The sequence below is a fragment of the Carcharhinus amblyrhynchos genome, chromosome 30 (assembly GCF_965287045.1).
Source record: "Carcharhinus amblyrhynchos chromosome 30, sCarAmb.v2.hapA, whole genome shotgun sequence".
In the NCBI taxonomy this organism is placed as follows: domain Eukaryota; kingdom Metazoa; phylum Chordata; class Chondrichthyes; order Carcharhiniformes; family Carcharhinidae; genus Carcharhinus; species Carcharhinus amblyrhynchos.
In genome coordinates this window covers 23,895,706-23,915,892 of record NC_137353.1, presented here as the reverse complement: position 1 = coordinate 23,915,892, position 20,187 = coordinate 23,895,706, and the positions used below count along the sequence as shown (strand labels likewise).

General features: G+C 45.6%; 1 protein-coding gene across 3 annotated transcripts in view; it reads left to right on the top strand.

Moving 5' to 3' along the window:
• kazna (kazrin, periplakin interacting protein a) overlaps positions 1-20,187 on the top strand; it is a 610,507-nt gene that overhangs the window by 141,949 nt on the left and 448,371 nt on the right. For all 3 annotated transcript variants that reach the window (XM_080214942.1, XM_080214943.1, XM_080214945.1), the window contains one exon: positions 15,220-15,377. In XM_080214942.1, the coding sequence (XP_080071068.1) occupies positions 15,220-15,377 (158 nt within the window). The remainder of the gene's footprint in view (positions 1-15,219; positions 15,378-20,187) is intronic.

Genomic DNA, 20,187 nt, shown 5'->3' with positions numbered 1-20,187 from the left:
ACCTGGAGTAGTGCCAGAGTTAAAAATGTCAAGAAATTGTAGTTACACAGTGTGGACACAGATGTTAGTCAAGAGGGAGACATGGTTAACATCTGTCTGCTAAGGACAACTCTCTGTCCATTCATCATCTGCAGCTGCCACTGAGCCCATTGACTTACGTCCTGGCCACAACATTGATGGCCACTCCATTGTTCACACATTGGTTGGGCAAGACCCCATGCCACCCCCGCCCACCCTTACCACATTACCGTACGGTGACAGCTTTGCCCGCTCTACTGCATCCTGAGATCTCATCTCAGACACGGGCATTGTCCCAAGGTTCATTCCCTGGTCTTGCGTTCAGCCTGGCCCCTGGTGATACTTGTCGATCGGCAGTTCAGCACACATTGCCCAGGATTAGGAGCACGATCCCAGGGCATATTGTCACTTGCCCAGTCAGGCAATGGTGCAGCCATTCATTGAATTAGGAAGTCACTGTGCTCGGGGTTAAATTCTGAGAAGCAATCAGCGACACTCACACGTTTAAGTACTCTTTGAATGGGCACAACTGTGTGACTAGCCTGACTCTGAGCCAGTCAATTGAGCTCAAGTCTAATGGTCTCAGCTGCAGCAAGGTGCACACCTTTGACAAGCTTTTCCATTACCTTTGCTCTTGTCAGCACCCCGCCTCCATTCGCCACACCCCGTGATTGCGTGGCACCTTCAGTCCATGATGAATTTCACCCCCCCCCCGCATCCGTACTGAAGACCATGCGCCAGACTCCCCTCCGTGCGGCCTTTCGAAGAAGCCCGTGGCCCCACATCAGTAGGCACCCTTGATATACTGCTGTTTGGATTTGCCTGCAATGCCGCTCCCCCCTTCCCTTTCCTCCCACCCTGATGGGAGGCAGAGGATGATCGCTTCCTGCTTTTACATCAATTTTGGCCTAATTTTCACTCCCAATGTCAAATCCACCTGGGGTCAAATGAGAGCAGAAAACCCTGGATAACACATCCACAGAAGGTTCTAGAGCGATAATGTCTGGGGCACTTGCTCACATAGCAAGAAATTGAGTCACTTCTTCAGGAGCAACAATATGTAATTGGAGAACAGGCCCTTATTGCGAGCAGTGTTTGACTTAAAGTTCAGCTGGTGAGAGAGTTCTGCTTTTAAAGAAAAACCTTGCATTTCTATAGTGCCTTTTACAACCGCAGGACAGACATCACAAAGTGCTTTACAGTCAACGAAGGACCTTTGAAGTGCTGCCGCAGTTGTGAGCCAATTTGCACACAGCAATCCCCAAGCAGTAATGTGATAACCACCAGGTAACCTCTTTGCAATGGATGAATGCTATCCGGGACACTATGGAGAATTCGTGCTAAATTACAAATGTCATTGTTAAAGTTTATTTATGAGTGTCTCAAGTAATCTTGCATTAACACTGCAATGAAGTTACTGTGAAAATCCCCTAGTCGCCACACTCTGGCACCTGTTCAGGTACACTGAGGGAGAATTTAGCACGGCCAATGCTAGCATGTTTCCCGGACTGTGGGAGGAAACCAGAGCATTCACAGGAAACCCTCGCAAACACGGGGAGAATGTGCAGACTCCAGACAGACAGTGACCCAAGCTGGGAATCGAACCCAGGTCCCTGGCACTGTAAGGCAGCAATGCTAACCACCATACCACTGTGCCACCCACCCAACTTAAAAGTTTAATACACTGAATTAATACACTTGAAAATATAAAACCTGAACTTCAGCTCATTTTATCAGTTGGGACGCTGTGCCCCAACGTTGAAAGTTTAGAGTGAGATTGGAGCGTCCAACCTGTGTCAAGCTGGTATGTAAGTAAATAATCATGCACCATGCAGTTGGGCTTAATTATAAGAATTTTTTTTATAAAGAAAACCCAATCATTATAAAGTGCTCTGAAACATTATAGATAAGCACCTGGAGCTTAGTCAATACAGATGGGGGAGGAGGGTAGGCAGGTCTTTGACACTGATATAAGTGGAAGTTGTTAAGAGGAGGGCATTCATTCTCTCATTCCCCACTTATTCATCCTTGGGACACGGACATTGATGGCAAGGCCCCATTCTTAGAAATGGTGGTGACCAGCCGTCTTGTGGAACTGCTGCAGTCCTTGTGGTAACGGTACTCTCACAATACCATTCTGTGGAGCTTCCTAGAACTTTGACCCAATGATGGTAAGGGAAAGATGATAATATTTAACTTAATTGCAGTATGAATGTGAGCCTACTTGTGACTAATAAATAAACTTTACTTTTATATGTCCAAGATGGCACGGGTATGTCACCTTGAGGGGATCTTTGGTGTTCCCAGGCTCCTGCTGCCCTTTGACCCAGCTGCTGGAGGTCACAGGTTGGGAGGTGTGACCTTTGACAGTGTCCCTACAATAGTTGGCAGTACTCAGAACATATTTGACCCTCTGCAATCTGTCAGCTGGGAAAGACACTGGAAAAAGTGGTGCTGGGGTGGTCGCATCAAAAATGGGTGTTGGAGACTAACTTGCCTTAGTCTCCTCTGCATCTTGTGCTGTGTCTCCATCAGTGATTCCTTCCCTTTGAGCAAGATCAGGAAGTGGATTCACTCTAATTCCTTAAGGTGGAACCTGACCCAAGCCCAACACGATGGTTAACTCTTCCCCTAATTCACAAAGACTTTGGTGGATGCAAAATCTATTTAGCAACAAGCATGATCAGAGGGATGGTTCAGTTACAATGTTTGACGCAGGCAAGAAGAAAAACAGATTATGTAAAAATACACCTCTGTTTATTTTTCGAATCTAGCAGGATGTGACCAGGGGCTGGTAAATCTAAACACGAAGTAGACATAAGAATGTTCTCCTAATCTTAGAATACAGTAAAAAGCCACAGTCTGCAAAGGAGCACAGCATCTCGCTCCATGAAAGAGAGAAAAATGCTTAGTGAAAATAGACCAACTCTGCAAAGTTGATGAGAAAGCCCTGAGCAATATTGAAACTCCGGACAAAGCCAAGAACTGGGATGACCCATTTCAACTTGCAAAAGGTCAAAAAGTACATGATGTGCATACTTCGTTTTTGAGCTTGTTCTAGGAAAAGATTAACAAGCTTTACCTTGGCAGACTTCCCAAGAATATCCAAGCTTTTTCCTCCTCTAAGCCTGTGTCCTTTCGGGTTAGAGGTGTCGCACAAGCTTATCAGACCATCTGTTCTCAAGCAGGATTTGCCAGGGTCAATGCCAAATATGCAGATTGGTACTCATATCCCCAATTCACTTCTGCCAGTGTTTGAGACAAAGAAATTTGACTTGATTTATTATTGTCACATGTATTGGGATACAGTGAAAAATATTGTTTCTTGCACGCTGTACAAACAGAACATACCGTTCCTAGAGTACATAGGGGGAGAAGGAAAGGAGAGAGTGCAGAACATAGTGTTACAGTCATAGCCAGGGTGTAGAGAAAGGTCATCTTAATGTGAGGTAGATCCATTCAGAAATCTGAAGGCAGCAGGGAAGAAGCTGTTTTTGAGTCGGTTGGGACGTGACCTCAGACATTTGTCTTTTTCCCGATTGAAGAAGGTGGAAGAGAGAATGTCCGGGATGAGCGTGGAGTCCTGGATGTTCAGACCAGAGGAGCATAGGTGTTCAGCAATGTCAGTCAGTACACTATCCAGGAATGTGTAATCGGGTCAGACAGTATTGTAAACCGTGAGAACTGTATTTCAAAGGTTGCGATTTTAAAAGTGAACTAATTCAAAATGGGCTCTGAGATCACATGACTTCCCTTGTGTATTTCAACCACTTGTTCTTTTGTCTCAAAAGGAGACAAAAGGATGCACTCACAGACATAAAAGTGTTTGGAATTCAATTAGTGCCAGCAACTTGGTTTGGCTCCTGTTTCGACCAGGAATGCAAGGAACTACAAATGATGTGAATAAAGCCCAGTCCATCACGAGCCTCCCATCCATTGACTCTGTCTACATTTTCTGCTGCTTTGGAAAAGCAACCAGCATAATTAGGGATCCCACGCACCCCGGACATTCTTCCACCTTCTTCCATTGACAAAAAACATGCAAAAGCCTGAGATCATGTACCAACCAACTCAAGAACAGTAACTATATCAATGTAACTCAAATTTCTAGATGTTCAGATCACCAACAACCTGTCCTGGTCACTCCACACTGCCGCTATAGTTAAGAAAGCCCACCAACACCTCTACTTTCTTGGGAGACTAAGGAAATTTGGCACGTCAGCTACGACTCTCACCAACTTTTACAGATGCACCATAGAAAGCATCCTTCCTGGATATATCACTGCTTGGTATGGCTCCTGCTCTGCCCAAGACCACAAGAAATTACAAAGAGTTGTGAACGAAGCCCAGTCCATCACGCAAACTAGCCTCCCATCCATCGACTCTGCCTACACTTCCTGCTGCCTTGGAAAAGCAGCCAGCATAATCAAAGACCTCATGCACCCACAACATTCTCTCTTCCACCTTCTTCCATCAGGAAAAAGATACAAAAGTCTGAGGCCACGTAGCAACCAGTTCAAGAATAGCTTCTTCCCTGCTGCTGTCAGACTTTTGAATGGATCTACTGTGTATTAAGTTGATCTTTCTCTACACCCTAGCTATGACTGTAACAGTCTATCCTGCACTCTCTTCTTTCTTTCTCCCCTATGTACTCAATGAATGGTATGCTTTGTCTGTATAGCACGCAAGAAACAATACTTTTCACTGTATCCCAGTACATGTGACAATAATAAATCAAATCAAATGTAAATGGATACCATAGATTCTCACACACAGAGGCAGTGACTGATAAGAAAATTTAAGGTGTGAAAATTCATCATGGCATGCAAGTGGAGGATTCAGACCCATAATTAAAAATTACCAGTGTACCTTATTTGGAAGTTGACTTGGCATTTTGTTACAGGGCCAAATGATGCAGTGGCTATCTGAACTCCCTGTTAAAAATATGGCAAACTGTGACAACCACCCCCACCCCCACCCCCACCCCCACCCCCACCCCAGCAGAACCTCATCACATCAGGAGAGAGGGAACAACTAACACAGACATCAAAATACAGTAGTTAACCAGGCTTTAAAAAAAGAGGGTCACACTTGTGATGCCTGTATGTTGGGGGTTTGGGGTGTGTAATGTCCCTTTAAGAGTGTGGGTCATGTGATTCCTGGGGTGTAGTTAGCTCCTCCCAGTTAAGCCACCTGGGATTTGACTGTGGGAGAGTGCACACCTGTAATAAAGAGTTTCCCAGTGCTTCAGTTCACAAGGCCCACGTCACGGTCCTTCTTGCACAAAACTTGGTTAAATATATGTTTAACAACACTGAAGTTCCTTGAAAGAGAAATAAAGAGCCCTCTCCCCTCTTGGCTCCATCTTCAATTCCAATCTGCCTGAGACAAACACTCTCCCTCAGGTTGACTGCTGAAGCCATCGCAACTTTTTTTTATTCATTCGTAGGACATGGACATCGCTGGCTAGGCCAGCGTTTATTGCCCATCCCTAGTCGCCCTTGTGAAGGTGGTGGTGAGCTGTCTTCTTGAATCGCTGCAGCCCATGTGTTGTGGGTTGACCCACAATGCCGTGAGGGAGGGAATTCCAGGATTTTGATCCAGTGACTCTGAAGGAACGGTGATATATTTCCAAGTCTGGATGGTGAGTGGTTTGAAGGGGAACTGCTGCCCTCGTCCTTCTAGATGGAAGTGGTGGTGGGTTTGGAAGGTGCTGTCTAAGGATTTTTGGTGAATTGCTGCAGTGTATCTCGTAGATAATACACACTGCTGCTACTGAGGGTTGATGCTGGAGGGAGTGGGTGTTTGTAAATTTGGTGCCAATCAAATGGGGCAGACCCTTCAGTTGGCAGCTTTTTCCATGACAGATTTGGCAAGCCATTGGCCACTGACAGGATTGACCAGTCCTGCCAAAGCCAATGTGGTTCGTCCATCCCGCTACTTGGGAACTTACTTCGAAGGGTCAGTTTCAGTGGGGCTGGAAGATCCCATTGGCAGGAGGAGCTGGAAAACCCTGCCTGAGATCCATTCCTTTTTTACTGATATTGTTTTACCTTCATCTGTCCTGAGTATTGAGGGAGTTAGAGTCTGAGAGAGTCAGTGAGTGTGAGTGAGAGGGAGTGAGAGAATGAGTGAGTGAGTAAGTGAGTCAGTGAGTGAGTAATGAGCAACTCGGTGAGTGAGCGAATGAGTAAGAGAGCAAATGAGTGAGCGAGTCAGTGAGTGAGCAATCTCCAATCTCCAAGGCAATGGTGTGAAAAAATAAACTAACCTTCTTCGTTTTAAAATAGAACAGGCTTGCTACTGGATTCTCTAAAATTAGCTCATTCGCTCCTAGGGTAAGAATTAAAGCACACACAATCACACACATATGCTCACACGCTCGCGCTCACACACACACACACACACACACACACGCTCACACACAATCACACACACGCACATACGCTCACACACAATCACACACACGCACATACGCTCACACACAATCACACACACGCACATACGCTCACAATCGCACATACTCTCACAAACAATCACACACACGCACATACGCTCACACACAATCACACACGCACATACGCTCACACACAATCTCACACGCACATACGCTCACACACAATCTCACACGCACATACGCTCACACACAATCACACACGCACATACGCTCACACACAATCACACACACACATACGCTCACACACAATCACACACGCACATACACTCACACACAATCACACACGCACATACGCTCACACACAATCTCACACGCACATACGCTCACACACAATCACACACGCACATACGCTCACACACAATCACACACACACATACGCTCACACACAATCACACACACACATACGCTCACACACAATCACACATACACACGTACGATCGTACACACACGCACAATTGTACGCACACATGCATACGCTGACACGTGCATATGCTGACACACGCATACGCTGACACACACGCACACACACTCACAGATATAAGTGATCACAGACAATAAAATGTAACATCTTAAGATTGTCCATGAAATTAGGAAAAGGAGATTAAAAGGCATATTCCCTTTTGATTACCATCTGGTGTGTATGGTTCAGCATCAAGGAAATGCCAAAAGTGGATTTTTCCAACTCTGATGTGTTAATGCGCAATGTTTTGAAAAAATTTTTCATTCCAGTACAGACTTGTGGCTCTCCCTCATTGTTATTCCGTGTCCAAACACCCTGAGACTTGACTGCTGGCTGCCCATTTACTCCCAAGACCTGTTTGCAATCATTCGCTTGCTTTCGCTGACCAATTAAGGCCGCTTTTCCTGGGAAATCGAAATTGTAATTAATATAAATATTCAAAAATGCTCACCCTAAGAAGCTAATCCAGAAAACATTGTGGTTTTGTTCCCTCCAGTGCCACTATATTATCAACTAAATTCTTATTGCACTGATGCTTAGGGTCCCCCGTGACTCTGGCAATAGCTTTACTACACAGCTGAGTTCATTTCATTTAGTAGACCTTTTAAAACACAATTCCATTTAATAACTGTGCTGTTTTATGGGTTGATTTTGTGTATCTGGATTTATTCTTGGCATTATTGCTAGTGTTATTAGAGAGAGGGGGACTTCCTTTATCTGGGTGCTTGTTTTCTGCCCTTCAGTGTCGACTCCTGATTTAATTTCATTTATTATTGTCACATATATTGGGATACAGTGAAAAGTATTGTTTCTTGCACATTATACAGACAAAGCATACTGCTCATAAAGTACATAGGAGAGAAGGAAAGGAGCAGGTGCAGGATGTAGTGTTGCAGTCATAGCTAGGGTGTAGAGAAAGATCAGCTTAATGCAAGGTAAATCCATTCAAAGGTCTGACAGCAGCAGGGAAGAAGCTGTTCTTGAGTCGGTTGGTACGTGACCCCAGACTTTTATCTCTTTTTCCTGATGGAAGAAGGTGGAACAGAGAATGCCTGAGTGTGTGTGGGGGGCAGGGGTCCTTGATTATGCTGGCTGCTTTTCCAAGGCAGTGGGAAGTGGAGGCTGGTTTGAGTGATGGATAGAGCTATGTTCACAACCCTTTGGAGTTTCTTGCAGTCTTGGGCAGATCAAGAGCCATACCAACCTGTGATATATCCAGAAAGGATGCTTTCTATGGTGCAACTGCAAAACTTGGTGCGAGTCGTAGCAGATATGCCAAATTTCCTTAGCCTGCCGAGAACGTAGAGGTGTTGGTGAGCTTCCTTAACTAAAGCGTTGGCGTGGAGGGACCAGGACAAGTTGTTGGTGTTCTGGACATCTAGAAATTTAGTTACATTTGATATAGTTACTAGGAGTTCTTTGGGGCCAAAGTACATTCGGAGCAAGGGGTCAAAGGGGAGGCAGTTGACAATGACAGATGGGAAGCAAGTCAGCCATCCGGACGCACACGTTCACGCACATAAACACACACGTTCACGTGCTCACACTCACGCACATAAACACACTCATGCTTACACATAAACGCTCACGCATGCACTCATGCTCATGCTCACACACATGGCCCAGTAAATCATCCTAATCCTCATCGCACCAAGACTCAGCTGCCCACAGTGGGCAAGTCACTTACCATCACCTCAGCTTCCACACAGCGACAGGAATTAGATTGTGCGTAGGGACACCATGATACCACAAGCACATCAAACCACTTTCAGCCTCTTAGGAGTGAATGTACATTGGCCAACTGGATAAAGGTTTGCGAACAGTATCTGCACACACCACTATCAAGAAGCTGATGGGGCCAATGGAAACTTTTTTCTATCAGGTACAGGAAGAACCTTAAAATTAAAACCAGTTTGTTCAGGGGCAATGCTGGTCAGCACTTCTTCACACAAACGGCAGAGGTTTTCTGGCACTTTCTCCCACAAAAGATTGGCATTCAATTAAAAATTTCAAAATAGATTCATAGATCCGTGTTAAGGAAATGTGTGAAGGAATACAGATCTGACTGACTGGCAGAACAGGCATGAAGGCCAAATGGCCTACTCCTGATCATAAGCTCCACTGAATGGAGTGGCACGGTGGCACAGTGGTCAGCACTGCTGCCTCACAGCGCCAGGGACCCAGGTTGAATTCTCAGCTTGGGTCACTGTGTGCGGAGTTTGCACATTCTCCCTGTGTCTGTGTGGGTTTCCTCCAGGTGCTCCAGTTCCCTCCCACAGTTTGAAAGACGTGCTGGTTAGATGCATTGGCCGTGCTAAATTCTCCCTCGTTTGTACCCGAACAGGTGCCAGAGTGTGGCGACTAGGGGATTTTCACAGTGACTTCATTGCAGTGTTAATTTAAGCCTGCTTGTGACATTAGTGTGTATGCACAGTGCGCCCGTTACATCCCATGAACTATGAGGCAGCAAAATCCTTATGGTTAGTAAAAATAAAATCCCAGCACTGCACAGCATCATCTTTCGGAGCAGAGGAATATGAAAATGTGTCCCCTACCCAGTTTTCCTTGACGTTCTTTCGGACACTGGTACACAAGCTAAAACTGCCTGTGATTTGGCCTGTTATTGGTGCAGAAGCAGTGAAGTCCCGGTGACGTTGTGGAAATGCCTGGCGATTGGGTAGAAGCGAGCAGCGTTGTGAGCTGGGATTGTTCGGCACTGACACTGGATGAAGGTCGAGTTTCATTCCCCTGGATCAGCAAAAAAAGGAAACAGCGCCAGAAATAAAACTGATATTGACAGTCCTTGCCACGAGCAAACTCCAGCTAGTTTAATTGTTTCACCGTCCTGTCAATACGGCACGAACTTTAAGGAGATGTTTTCCTTCCTGTTTTGAGGCTGGGGAATTTGCAGAACATTGCCTATAAATTTAACCCCAAATGCAAACCCAACCAACCAATCATTCCACAAATTAATTCTGCTCTTGTAATTCACAGGAGCAGAATTAGGCCATTTGGCCCATCATGTCTGCTTCTAAGTTTCAGTTAGATCACTGCTCAGCCTTCTCAACCTCCATCAAGTACAGACCCAGAGTCCTCAACCGCTCTTCATATGACAAACCCTTAATTCCAGGGATCATTCTTGTGAACCTCCTCTGGACTCTCTCCAATACCACCACATCCTTCCTTAGGTATGGAGCCCCAAACTGCTCAGAGCCTTATACAGCCTCAGCAGTACATCCCTGCTCTTGTATTCTCGCCCCCTCGACATGAACGCTACAGGGAAATGTTTATCTGCAGAAGTGTTTTTCTCTGGTGACTGGGGTGCGGTTTCATCAGCACTGCCCACACTCTGGCTTCGATGTTCGGTCACTCATTCCGATCTGTTCGTTCCTTCGGGAATGTTTTTTGAGTGTTTGCAAGGCCATCTGGGAAGACATTAAGAGTCACAGAGGGGAATTTTCCTGTCCCGCTTGCCACGGGAATTGTAGTAGGCAGGGGTGTGGACCACGGAAAATCTGTTGATCTCAGGTGGAAATTTGTGGTTTTGGAGCGAGCGCTGCTGAAAATTCCACCCGTGGAATCATAGAATCCCAACAGTGCAAGAAGAGGTCATTGGGCCATCGAGTCTGCACCAGAGTATATTACCCAGGCCGTCTTCACTGTCCTATTCCTGTAACCCCACACACTTACCATGGCTAATCTATCTAACCTACACATCTTGGGACACTAGAGTCAATTTAGCATGGTCAATCCACCTAACCTGCACATCTTTGGAGCGTGGGAGGAAACCGGAGCACCTGCAGGAAACCCACACAGACATGGGGAGTACGTACAAATTCCACATGGACAGTGACCCGTGGCTGGAATCAAACCCGGGTCCCTGGCACTGTGAGGCAGAAGTGTTAACCACTGTGCTGCCATGCCACTGTGCCATACCATCAACCACCTACTGCGCAGAATCACAGAGGGCTTGATAACCCATGACTTTCACCACAAAGGATATAGGGCTCAGGAACAGGCCATTCAGCCCAACTAATCAATGCGGGCATCTATTTTCCACTCAAACCTCCTCCCATCTGTCTACATCTAAATCTCTCTTCGTAACCCACCCATCCCCCTGCCTTATCCATTTGCCTAGCTGCCCCTTAATTTGTGTGATTCACTTCAACCGTTCCCTGTTGTAACAAACCCCACATTCTCTTTATTCTCTGGGTAAAAGGAGTTTATTCTGAATTCCTGACTGGATTTCTTGGTGACTATCTTTTAGTGACAGTCTCTAGTTCTGATCTTTCCCATGAGAGGAACATCCTCTCTGTATCCATTCCATCAAAACCTTTCAGAATTTTAAAGACCTTTATAAGGTCACCACTCTGCCTTCTTCTCTCTAGAGAAAAGAGCCCTCAGCCTCTCAATCCGTTTCCGATCTGGATATGCAAACATTTCTGGTATCATCCTTGTAAATCTTCACTGCACCTCTCCAGTGCCTTTGCATCCTTTTTGTAATGTGCCACATTAGACTGTACACAGTGCTGACCTGCAAGTGACCAGACTTTATTGAAGTAACTTTCTTATGTCACCATGAACTGTCAGTCTCTCGAGTTAGTTGGATTGGCTGTGCTAAGTTGTCCCTTAGTGTCCCAAGATGTGTAGGTTAGATGGATTAGCCATGGTGAATATATGGGGTTATGGGGATAGGGCTGGGGAAAGGACCTGGGTAAGATACTGTCAGAGAGAGTCAGTGCTGACTCAACAGATTGAATGGCCTCCTTCTGCACAGTAGGGATTCTATGATTCTTAAGACTGTATGCCATTATCCAGAGAATCCCTACGGTACAGAAGGAGGCAATTTGGCCCATTGAGTCCGCATTGAACACAATCTCATCTAGGCCCTATTTCCATAATCCCATATATTTACCCTGTTAGTTACCTGACACTAGAGTCAATTTACCATGGCTAATCAACCTAACCCGCACATCTTTGGACTGTGGGAGGAAACTGGAGCACCTGGAAGAAACCCACACAGACACAGGGAGAACGTACAAACTCCACAGACAGTTCTGGAATTGGACCTGGGTCCCTGGTGGTGTGAAGCAGCAGTGCTAACCACCATGCCAACGTGCCACCCTACACTACATTCCTGTAGCTCGACCATTCTCCATCTGTGAATTGTGAAAGTGAGTGTCAGAGGATGTTTTCATAGCTGAGCCTCATCCTGCGTCTACCTGATGTCCACTGGTCAGTGGACGCAAAGATACAAACACCAGCAGGAATTGAGTAGGAGTGAGACCCACCCTAGCTGAATATCCCTCGGGCACAGTGATGCAGAAGTTGTTGTATTGAAATCATAGGGATTGGATCAGCTGAACAAGTGGAGTCAGGATCAAGCCGAGGATCTTCCAATTTGGTGTTCTTGGCAATGTGGAAGAGATTTAGGGAAATATTTTGATAATCTTGGATTAAAAACGGGCCATTTTTGCATGTGAAACAGTTTCCACTTTCAACACCAAAAACAACTTGCATTTATATAGCACCTTTATCAATGAAACATCCCAAGACGCCTCATAGGAGCAGTATGAAATGAAATTTGACACAAGCCTTACAAGGAGATATTAGAACAGATGGCCAAAAAGCACGGCCAAAATGCAAGGTTTTAAGGAGCATGAGGTAGAAAGAGAGACTTTTTAAAATTCATTTGTGGGAGATGGGCATTGTCGGCTAGCCAGTATTTATTGCCCATCCCTAGAGACCCTGAGTTTAGGGTCTCTGGCAGTTGGATGTTTAACTGCCAATGGCAGAGTGATGAAAATTGGTTGGGGGGGTGGTGCGCAAAGGCCAGAACTGGAGGAGCCCTGAGATCTCGGAAGATTGAAGGGTGAGGGGGAGCTTACAGCAATAGAGAGGAACAAGGACAGGGAGAGATTCAAGTGATGAAAAATTTAATCTTGAGGCGTTGCCAGATCAGGAACCAGTGCTAGGTCCGTTCGTCCATTTGAAGAGTGGAGAGGATGGCTGTGGCATGAGTTTTAGAATGGTTTTCCTTTATTGAAAAGAACTTAAAGAATTAACATGACAGAATCAAAAAAGCGAACTTGGAGACTGGCTTCTCAGGCAGGCCCTCTACAAGAAACATGTGTACTGAAATGAGTGGAATTTAAGAGCTGAACTGAACTCACTCACTATAAAATCAAAATATATTTCAACCCTTATCTTAATATTTGAAAAGTTTTTTTTGCGTGCTGTCTTCATCTTTAAAAAAACAATTCTTGCAGCTGCTGTTATGGAAAACTGTTGTTTGCCTGCATTGTGTACCCTTCAGGAATGCAGTCAATTTTTATCTATCTCATCATGCCTTCTGATTCTACATGTAGTCAAGCCAGCTACAATTGTTCAGCTTAACCCCTACAGTCTACCATTTAAATGTAATTGTGCATAGTCAAAAATATCTTAAAATGAAGTCTTTGCATAGACTGAAGCAAAAGGGCGAAGCATAGCCAGGATCACTCACTCAGCAAATGCAGGTACTGGTTAAACACCTCTTGATGAGAGTTAGGCCATAGGCAACAGTGTTTTTGGACTGGTAAGAGGGGCAAAATAACTTGTGAATAGAAAATTACAACGCAACATTAGAAAGTGATTAATTCATGGAATGAATTATTAGTTGGGTTGCTTTGTTTTGATGTCAAATTTATAAGTACTGCTCCTTCAGCCTCAAGTCATGAAAGAAAACATCTATTAATTTGAGTTTTTGCGCAGCTTTCCACTTACTGTTTCTTTGACATGTTCTAAGTGCCTGGAGTTTTCATATGATGCAGACCCACAAATGCCTCTACTCAATGTATTAAACATCAGGTTATATTTCAGCTGGATTTGTATTCCGCTGGATGGTCAGAGCTACCCCACTTTCAGCAGAACTTGGCCCTCCTGTCTTGGCCCCATGAAGGGTGAATGGTCAGGGGCAGAGCAAAGCCCCTTGGTCCTCGAGCAAGTGCGTGAGAAAACCAACAGCAATCTGCTAGTAGCTTAACCACCAGGGGAAGTCTTGTCACCCAGTAGCTCTGGATTTGAGTCCCATCCCAGGACTTGATGGTCAAGGAACATTGTGGCACAGTAGTTAGCACTGCTGCCTCACAGCACCAGGGACCTGGGTTCAGTTCCCAGCTTGGGTCACTGTGCAGCATGGTAGCACAGTGGTTAGCACTGCTGCTTCACAGCTCCAGGGTCCTGGGTTCGATTCTCTGCTCGGGTCACTGTCTGTGTGGAGTTTGCATATTCTCCTCGTGTCTGCGTGGGTTTCCTCCGGGTACTCCGGTTTCCTCCCACAGTCCAAAGATGTGTGGGTTAGGTTGATTGGCCATGCTAAGAAATTGCCCCTTAGTGTCCAGGAATGTGTAGTTAGAGGGATTAGTGGGTGTAATATGTAGGGATATGGGGGTAGGGCCTGGGTGGGATTGTGTTTGGCGCAGACTCGATGGGCTGAAGGGCCTCTTTCTGCACTGTAGAGTTCTATGATTCTATGATTCACTGTCAGTGTGGAGTTTGCATGTTCTCCCCGTGTCTATGTGGGTTTCCTCCAGATGCTCTGGTTTCCTCCCACAGTCTGAAAAACATGCTGGTTAGGTGCATTGGCCATGCTAAATTCTCCTTCAGTGTACCCGAACAGGCACCGGAGTGTGGTGACTAGGGGATTCTCACAGTAACTTCATTGCAGTGTTAATGTAAGCCTACTCAGGACACTAATAAATAAACTCCACTTTGTGTTGATAATACAATCAAACAGGTTGAGTGTCAACCTGTAAAACCCTTTAAACATACCAATGGCTGGCGGTGAGAGAGGGAGAGACTCCTAGTCAACTATGTTTGATGCGGAATGGAACCCCTCTGATGAAGATTAGTGACCTGTTCTAGGAATACCTAACTATGGAAACAACCAAAAGTCTGCCTAGGTGAGGGAAGAGAATTGGATTTGATCACCAAGGGTGGAGGTGAGGACATTCACAACCAAGCGTGTGTAGGCCTTCAGGTGTCCTGAGAAATAGAGGCGTTGGTGGGCTTTCTCAACTATAGCAGTGGCACAGAGGGACCAGGACAGATTGTTAGTCTAAAAAACTTAAAGCTCTTGACCATTTCCACTCCGTCCCCGTTGATGTAGACTGGGGCATGTTCTACACTATGCTTCCTGAAGTCAATTACTATCTCCTTTGTTTTACTGAAGTGTTTACACAAAATGTTATAAGTGAGGGGTAAATGGCGTTATTAGTTACCAGTGCTTGCCTTCTTTCCCCAGCTGTACAGTCTCTGGATACTTTAAATGATCAGATCACATATTTCATCGCCAACAAGCCAGCGATGGCAGACAGACCAAGCGATGATTCACTGCCTGAGGAGCAGGACACTCTGAAGAAATCGTTAAACTTAATGAGACACTTGCTCTTGGATGTACAGGTACAGAACAATTATTTTTTATTGCTCTTTACCCCCTGGTTGCTTGCAGTTGAGACAAAAAAATGTGAGGGTGATGTTGAGGAGCAACGAGGAAAATAGAAACAGGTCCAATCACTGCAGAGTAGCTCATGGCAAAGCAGGTAGAATGATGAAGTGATGAAGTTATTACTGGTAGATTATAACCTGCACCATCTTCTGCTGAGGTCCTACACTTCTCTGGCCAGATGGACCTCCAGTATCACTTTTAGTCCTGATCAGAGGTAGACATTGAGGGTGGGAGTTTCCAGCTGCACTCACCTCAAGACTGGAAAATCCTGCCCGAGGTCAACGAACCTTTGCATGATGCGTGTCTCACCCGTTACAAATGGCTGAAGAATCTGAATTAGTACTTTAAGAAACTTATAAATGTACTGATCGGTATAGGATTATGGTTTGATCCAGCAAAAAATGTTAATATGTTTCAAGAAACTTCCTTCAGAGAGTAGTGAAAGGATAGATGAGAACTGAGGAGAGAAGAAACCCAGAGGGTGATGAATGTGTGGAATTCACGACCACAGAATGCAGTTGAGGCCTGAACATTGCCTGATTTCAAGAAGAAATTAGATTTAGCTCTTGGGGCTAAAGGGATCTAGGGATATGGGGGGAAGAGGGGCATCAGGATATTGAATTCGATGATCAGCCATGATTGAAATGAATGGTAGAACTGGCTTGAAGGGCCAAATGGCTGCCTCCTTCTGCTATGTTTTTATGTTTCTACAATTCCCATAGTGGGCGGGTTGGGAGATTTGAGCCCTTGGAGTCACAATACCAATCCCTCAATGTTGGAGGGTCCAAGTAATGAGGAAACTCTAGACAGAGGCGGGGGCTGGAGGTGGGGGGGGGCGTCAAGAAAGTAAATACTATAGGATCAACAAATCTAGGAGACTATTTCAAGATGGCCCATGGAGATAAATCAAGAAGAATATTGGTTCAAATTAACATATTCAGCAATGATGAAGAGCTCTTCTTGGAAATAATAATTTGTTTATGGGATGGACTTCTGGGTGGGATGGTCGATGTGAAAATGATAAATTTGTTTTTGGAAGGATCTGGATGCTATGGCCTGAGGCAATGTCCAACATGTATGCGTGTGCATAAGTACTGTGAGGTAGAATTTGGAGCTGAATTCTGTTTCCAGGGCCACCGACTGGCCAGGAACTTCACTTTGGCGTCTCCTGGAGCCACTTGGCTCCACCTAGGAGCCAATCAGAAGGCCAGTAGCTCAGCAGACCCAACAGCGCCACTGGGAGTGCTGGCTAGGATGGGGACTGTGCCTCAGAGAAGAGAATGCCACTGGATGGAAGGCCCCCTCACAACCAGGTGAGTGGGGTCTGCAGGTGCAGAGCTAGTCAGACAGGGCCCTGTCAAGGCAGGTTGATGAGGGCATGAGGCACCAGTGCCACTGTGGGCGTGGTCCAGAGTGCCCAAGTGGAGCGCCCCCCACCATGAGCTGTCTGAAAAGCGCAAGATTTATGTCGTGATTTTCTCGCAGAGAGTTAGCTACCGCTGCTAAAATGTCAGTGCCTATAGGAAGTTTCCTTAATTGGCCACTTCAGCGGTCCAAATGGCCGCTATTTGCCATCTCCTCCAGGCTGACAAGATGGCATGGTGGCGGGAAGACAATGTGTACTACCCCACTTTACCATTTTACAGGCTCCTACACTTCCCTGCCTGTTCCAGAGTGTTGGTACAATCCAGCTGGTGCTTTTTTATTCATTTATGGGACATGGGCATCGCTGGCTAGGCCAGCATTTATTGCCCATCCCTAGTTGCCCTTGAGAAGGTGGTGGTGAGCTGCCTTCTTGAATCGCTGCAGTCCACGTGCTGTGGGTTGACCCACAATGCCATTAGGGAGGGAATATCAGGATTTTGACCCAGTGACTGTGAAGGAATGGTGATATATTTACAAATCCTGATGTGAGCGGCTTGAAGGGGAACTTGCAGATGGTGGTGTTCCCATGTATCTGCTGCTCTTGTCCTTCTAGATAGAAATGGTCGTGGGTTTGGAAGGTAATGTCTAAGGATCTTTGGTGAATTGCTGCAGTGCATCTTGTAGATAGTACACACTGCTGCTAATGTGCGTCGGTGGTGGAGGGAGTGGATATTTGTGGAAGGGAAATGGGCCGCCTTGTCCTGAATGGTGTTGAGTTTCTTGAGTATTGGGAGCTGCGCCCATCCAGGCAAGTGGATATTCCATCATACTCCTGACTTGTGCCTTGCAGAAGGTGGAAAGGGTCTGGGGAGTCAGGAGGAGAGTTACTCGCTGCAGTATTCCGAGCCTCTGACCTACTCTTGTAGCTGCTGTGTTTATGTGTCCATAAAACCATAAAGTATAGGAGCAGAATTAGGCCATCTGGCCCATCGAGTCTGCTCCGCCATTCGATCATAGCTGGTAAGTTTCTCATCCCCATTCTTCTGCCTTTACCCATAATCTTTGATCCCCTCAAGACCCTATCTATCTCTGTCTTAAATACATGCAGTGACCTGGCCTCCACAGCCTTCTGTGGCAATGAGTTCCACAGATTCACCACCCTCTGGCTGAATAAATTACACCTCATCTCGGTCCTGAAGGACCTGAGGCCGTGCCCTCGGGTCCTAGTCTCTCCTACCACTGGGAACATCTTCCCCAGGTCCTCTCTATCCAGGCCTTTCAGTATTCTATAAGTTTCAATGAGATCCCCTCTTCTCATCCTTCTGAACTCCATTGGGTACAGATCCAGAGTCCTCAAATGCTCCTCATACGTCAGTCCTTTCATTCGGGCATCACCGAAGGTGATCACTGTGGCGTGAGTTTCTGGTCAATGGTGACCGCAAGGATGGTTGACAGTGTATATCCCCGTTGGCAAGCTATGCCACTCCCTGCCATCCGTGCCCTAAGGAAGGCATCGAAATGTCATCAAATGCATCCTATGTTGCCTAACCTTGAGGATAAATGCAACTTCTGGCTTAATAGAGTAGCCAGCACTGCTCTTAATGTCTGCTGACGTGAGGTTCTGAAGCTAATAGGGTTTCTTCTGCAGCAGGGCACAGTTGGCCACATTGTGTGTGTCATTTCCCCGATATTTGAGAGTATGAAAGAAGTTCAGAACAGATAGAAAGCAGAGAAAAATGCTTCCGCATCAATAAAACAAAAGGCTGAATTGCATCAGCCAGCGATATGAATCATTTAGTTGGTCAGGGCAGGCCAGAAACATTGCTTCAATTCATTTTTTCTTAACTTGACCTTCATGGCGAACGCTTTGGAGAATATATTTAATCAATGTGGAAGGAGAATTTGAAAGGAAAACTTCATTTTTCTTTCGCCAGCAACCTACAGATTTCAAATGTACAGATCGAGATTTATACCCCCAAATACAACCGTGAAACTTCATCAATCAGCTTAGTTTGTTTCACGTTAGATGCTGGGATGGGGTAGAAGAACCCTCTTTATCGGTCTTAGCAGGTTGAGAGAGAGTACAAAGTTAGCTTGGTTTAATGGTCACAGTCCTGACCATAGCTTCTTGAGTGTGTAACCTAGGCAAACGCACCAGTGTGGTGCTGACGATGTACTCCATTGTCCTGGGTACCGTCTTCCAAATTAGACATTGAACTGTCAGGTGGAGGTTGTGATAGGATGAAATGTACCTTTAAGGGGGCGTATCTTAAACAAACCGCTGTCAATCTTTACATGCCTTGACAGGATGTGATGTATTGGCTCCGTGAACTGTAGTCATTGAATGTAGAACAGCACAGCACAGGAACAGGCCCGAATATAACACCAAATTAAACTAATCCCTTCTGCCTACTCTAGGTCCATAGCCCTCTATCCCTTGCATAACAGAACATCGCACAGCAAACAGCAGGCTAGAGATCATACTTAGTCTCCCAGTAAATCTGTAGATCTGTTTATCTGTAGATAGTCCTGTGTTCAAATAAAGAAAGTGCATTATTGTTTCATCAATCCTTGTGTGTAATTAATAGGGTTATATGGAAAAAAAGATTGTACCAGAGGGTATTCAAAGATTCGAAGAACGTTTCAGTGTCACAATTAGGCTTACATTGACATTGCAATGAAGTTACTGTGAAAATCCCCTAGTCGCCACACTCTGGCGCCTGTTCGGGTACACTGAGGGAGAATTTAGTACGGCCAATGCACCTAACCAGCACATCTTTCAGACTGTGGGAGGGAACTGGAGGAAACCCTTGCAGACATGGGGAGGACGTGCAGACTCTGCACAGACAGTGACCCAAGTCAGGAATCGAACCCGGGTCCCTGGCGCTGTGAGGGAGCAGTACTAACCCATGGTGCCACCGTGCTGCCCAAAAAGAGATGGGGAGCTCTCCTTGTACATTCTGGGCAACTTTTAACCCTCAGCTAACACCCTCAAATGTAGATTATCTGGATGTTCATCTCATTGGGAAAGGAATCAGATTTCGTCTTCAACAAACCAATAGCTGCGTGATTTGAAAATATTTCATTGAATCACTCTGGGATATGGCAATGATGTGACGTTTACAAGATATTTCATCCTAACTCATGGTGCACGTACCAACCGCTTGTCAGAATTAACATGGAAGGGCTGTTGTGATGAAGAAACCCGTATAATTAACCCATTTATCTTTGTAGGTGTATAACAACCTGCATCAAGGTTCAGAAGACTGGTATCCCAGGCTGGGAAAACCCAGAATGAATCACACACACGGAATTGTATGGGGAGGCAATGGCCCGGTGGTATTATTGCTAGACTATTAATCCAGGAAACACAGCTAATGTTTTGGGGACTCAGGTTTG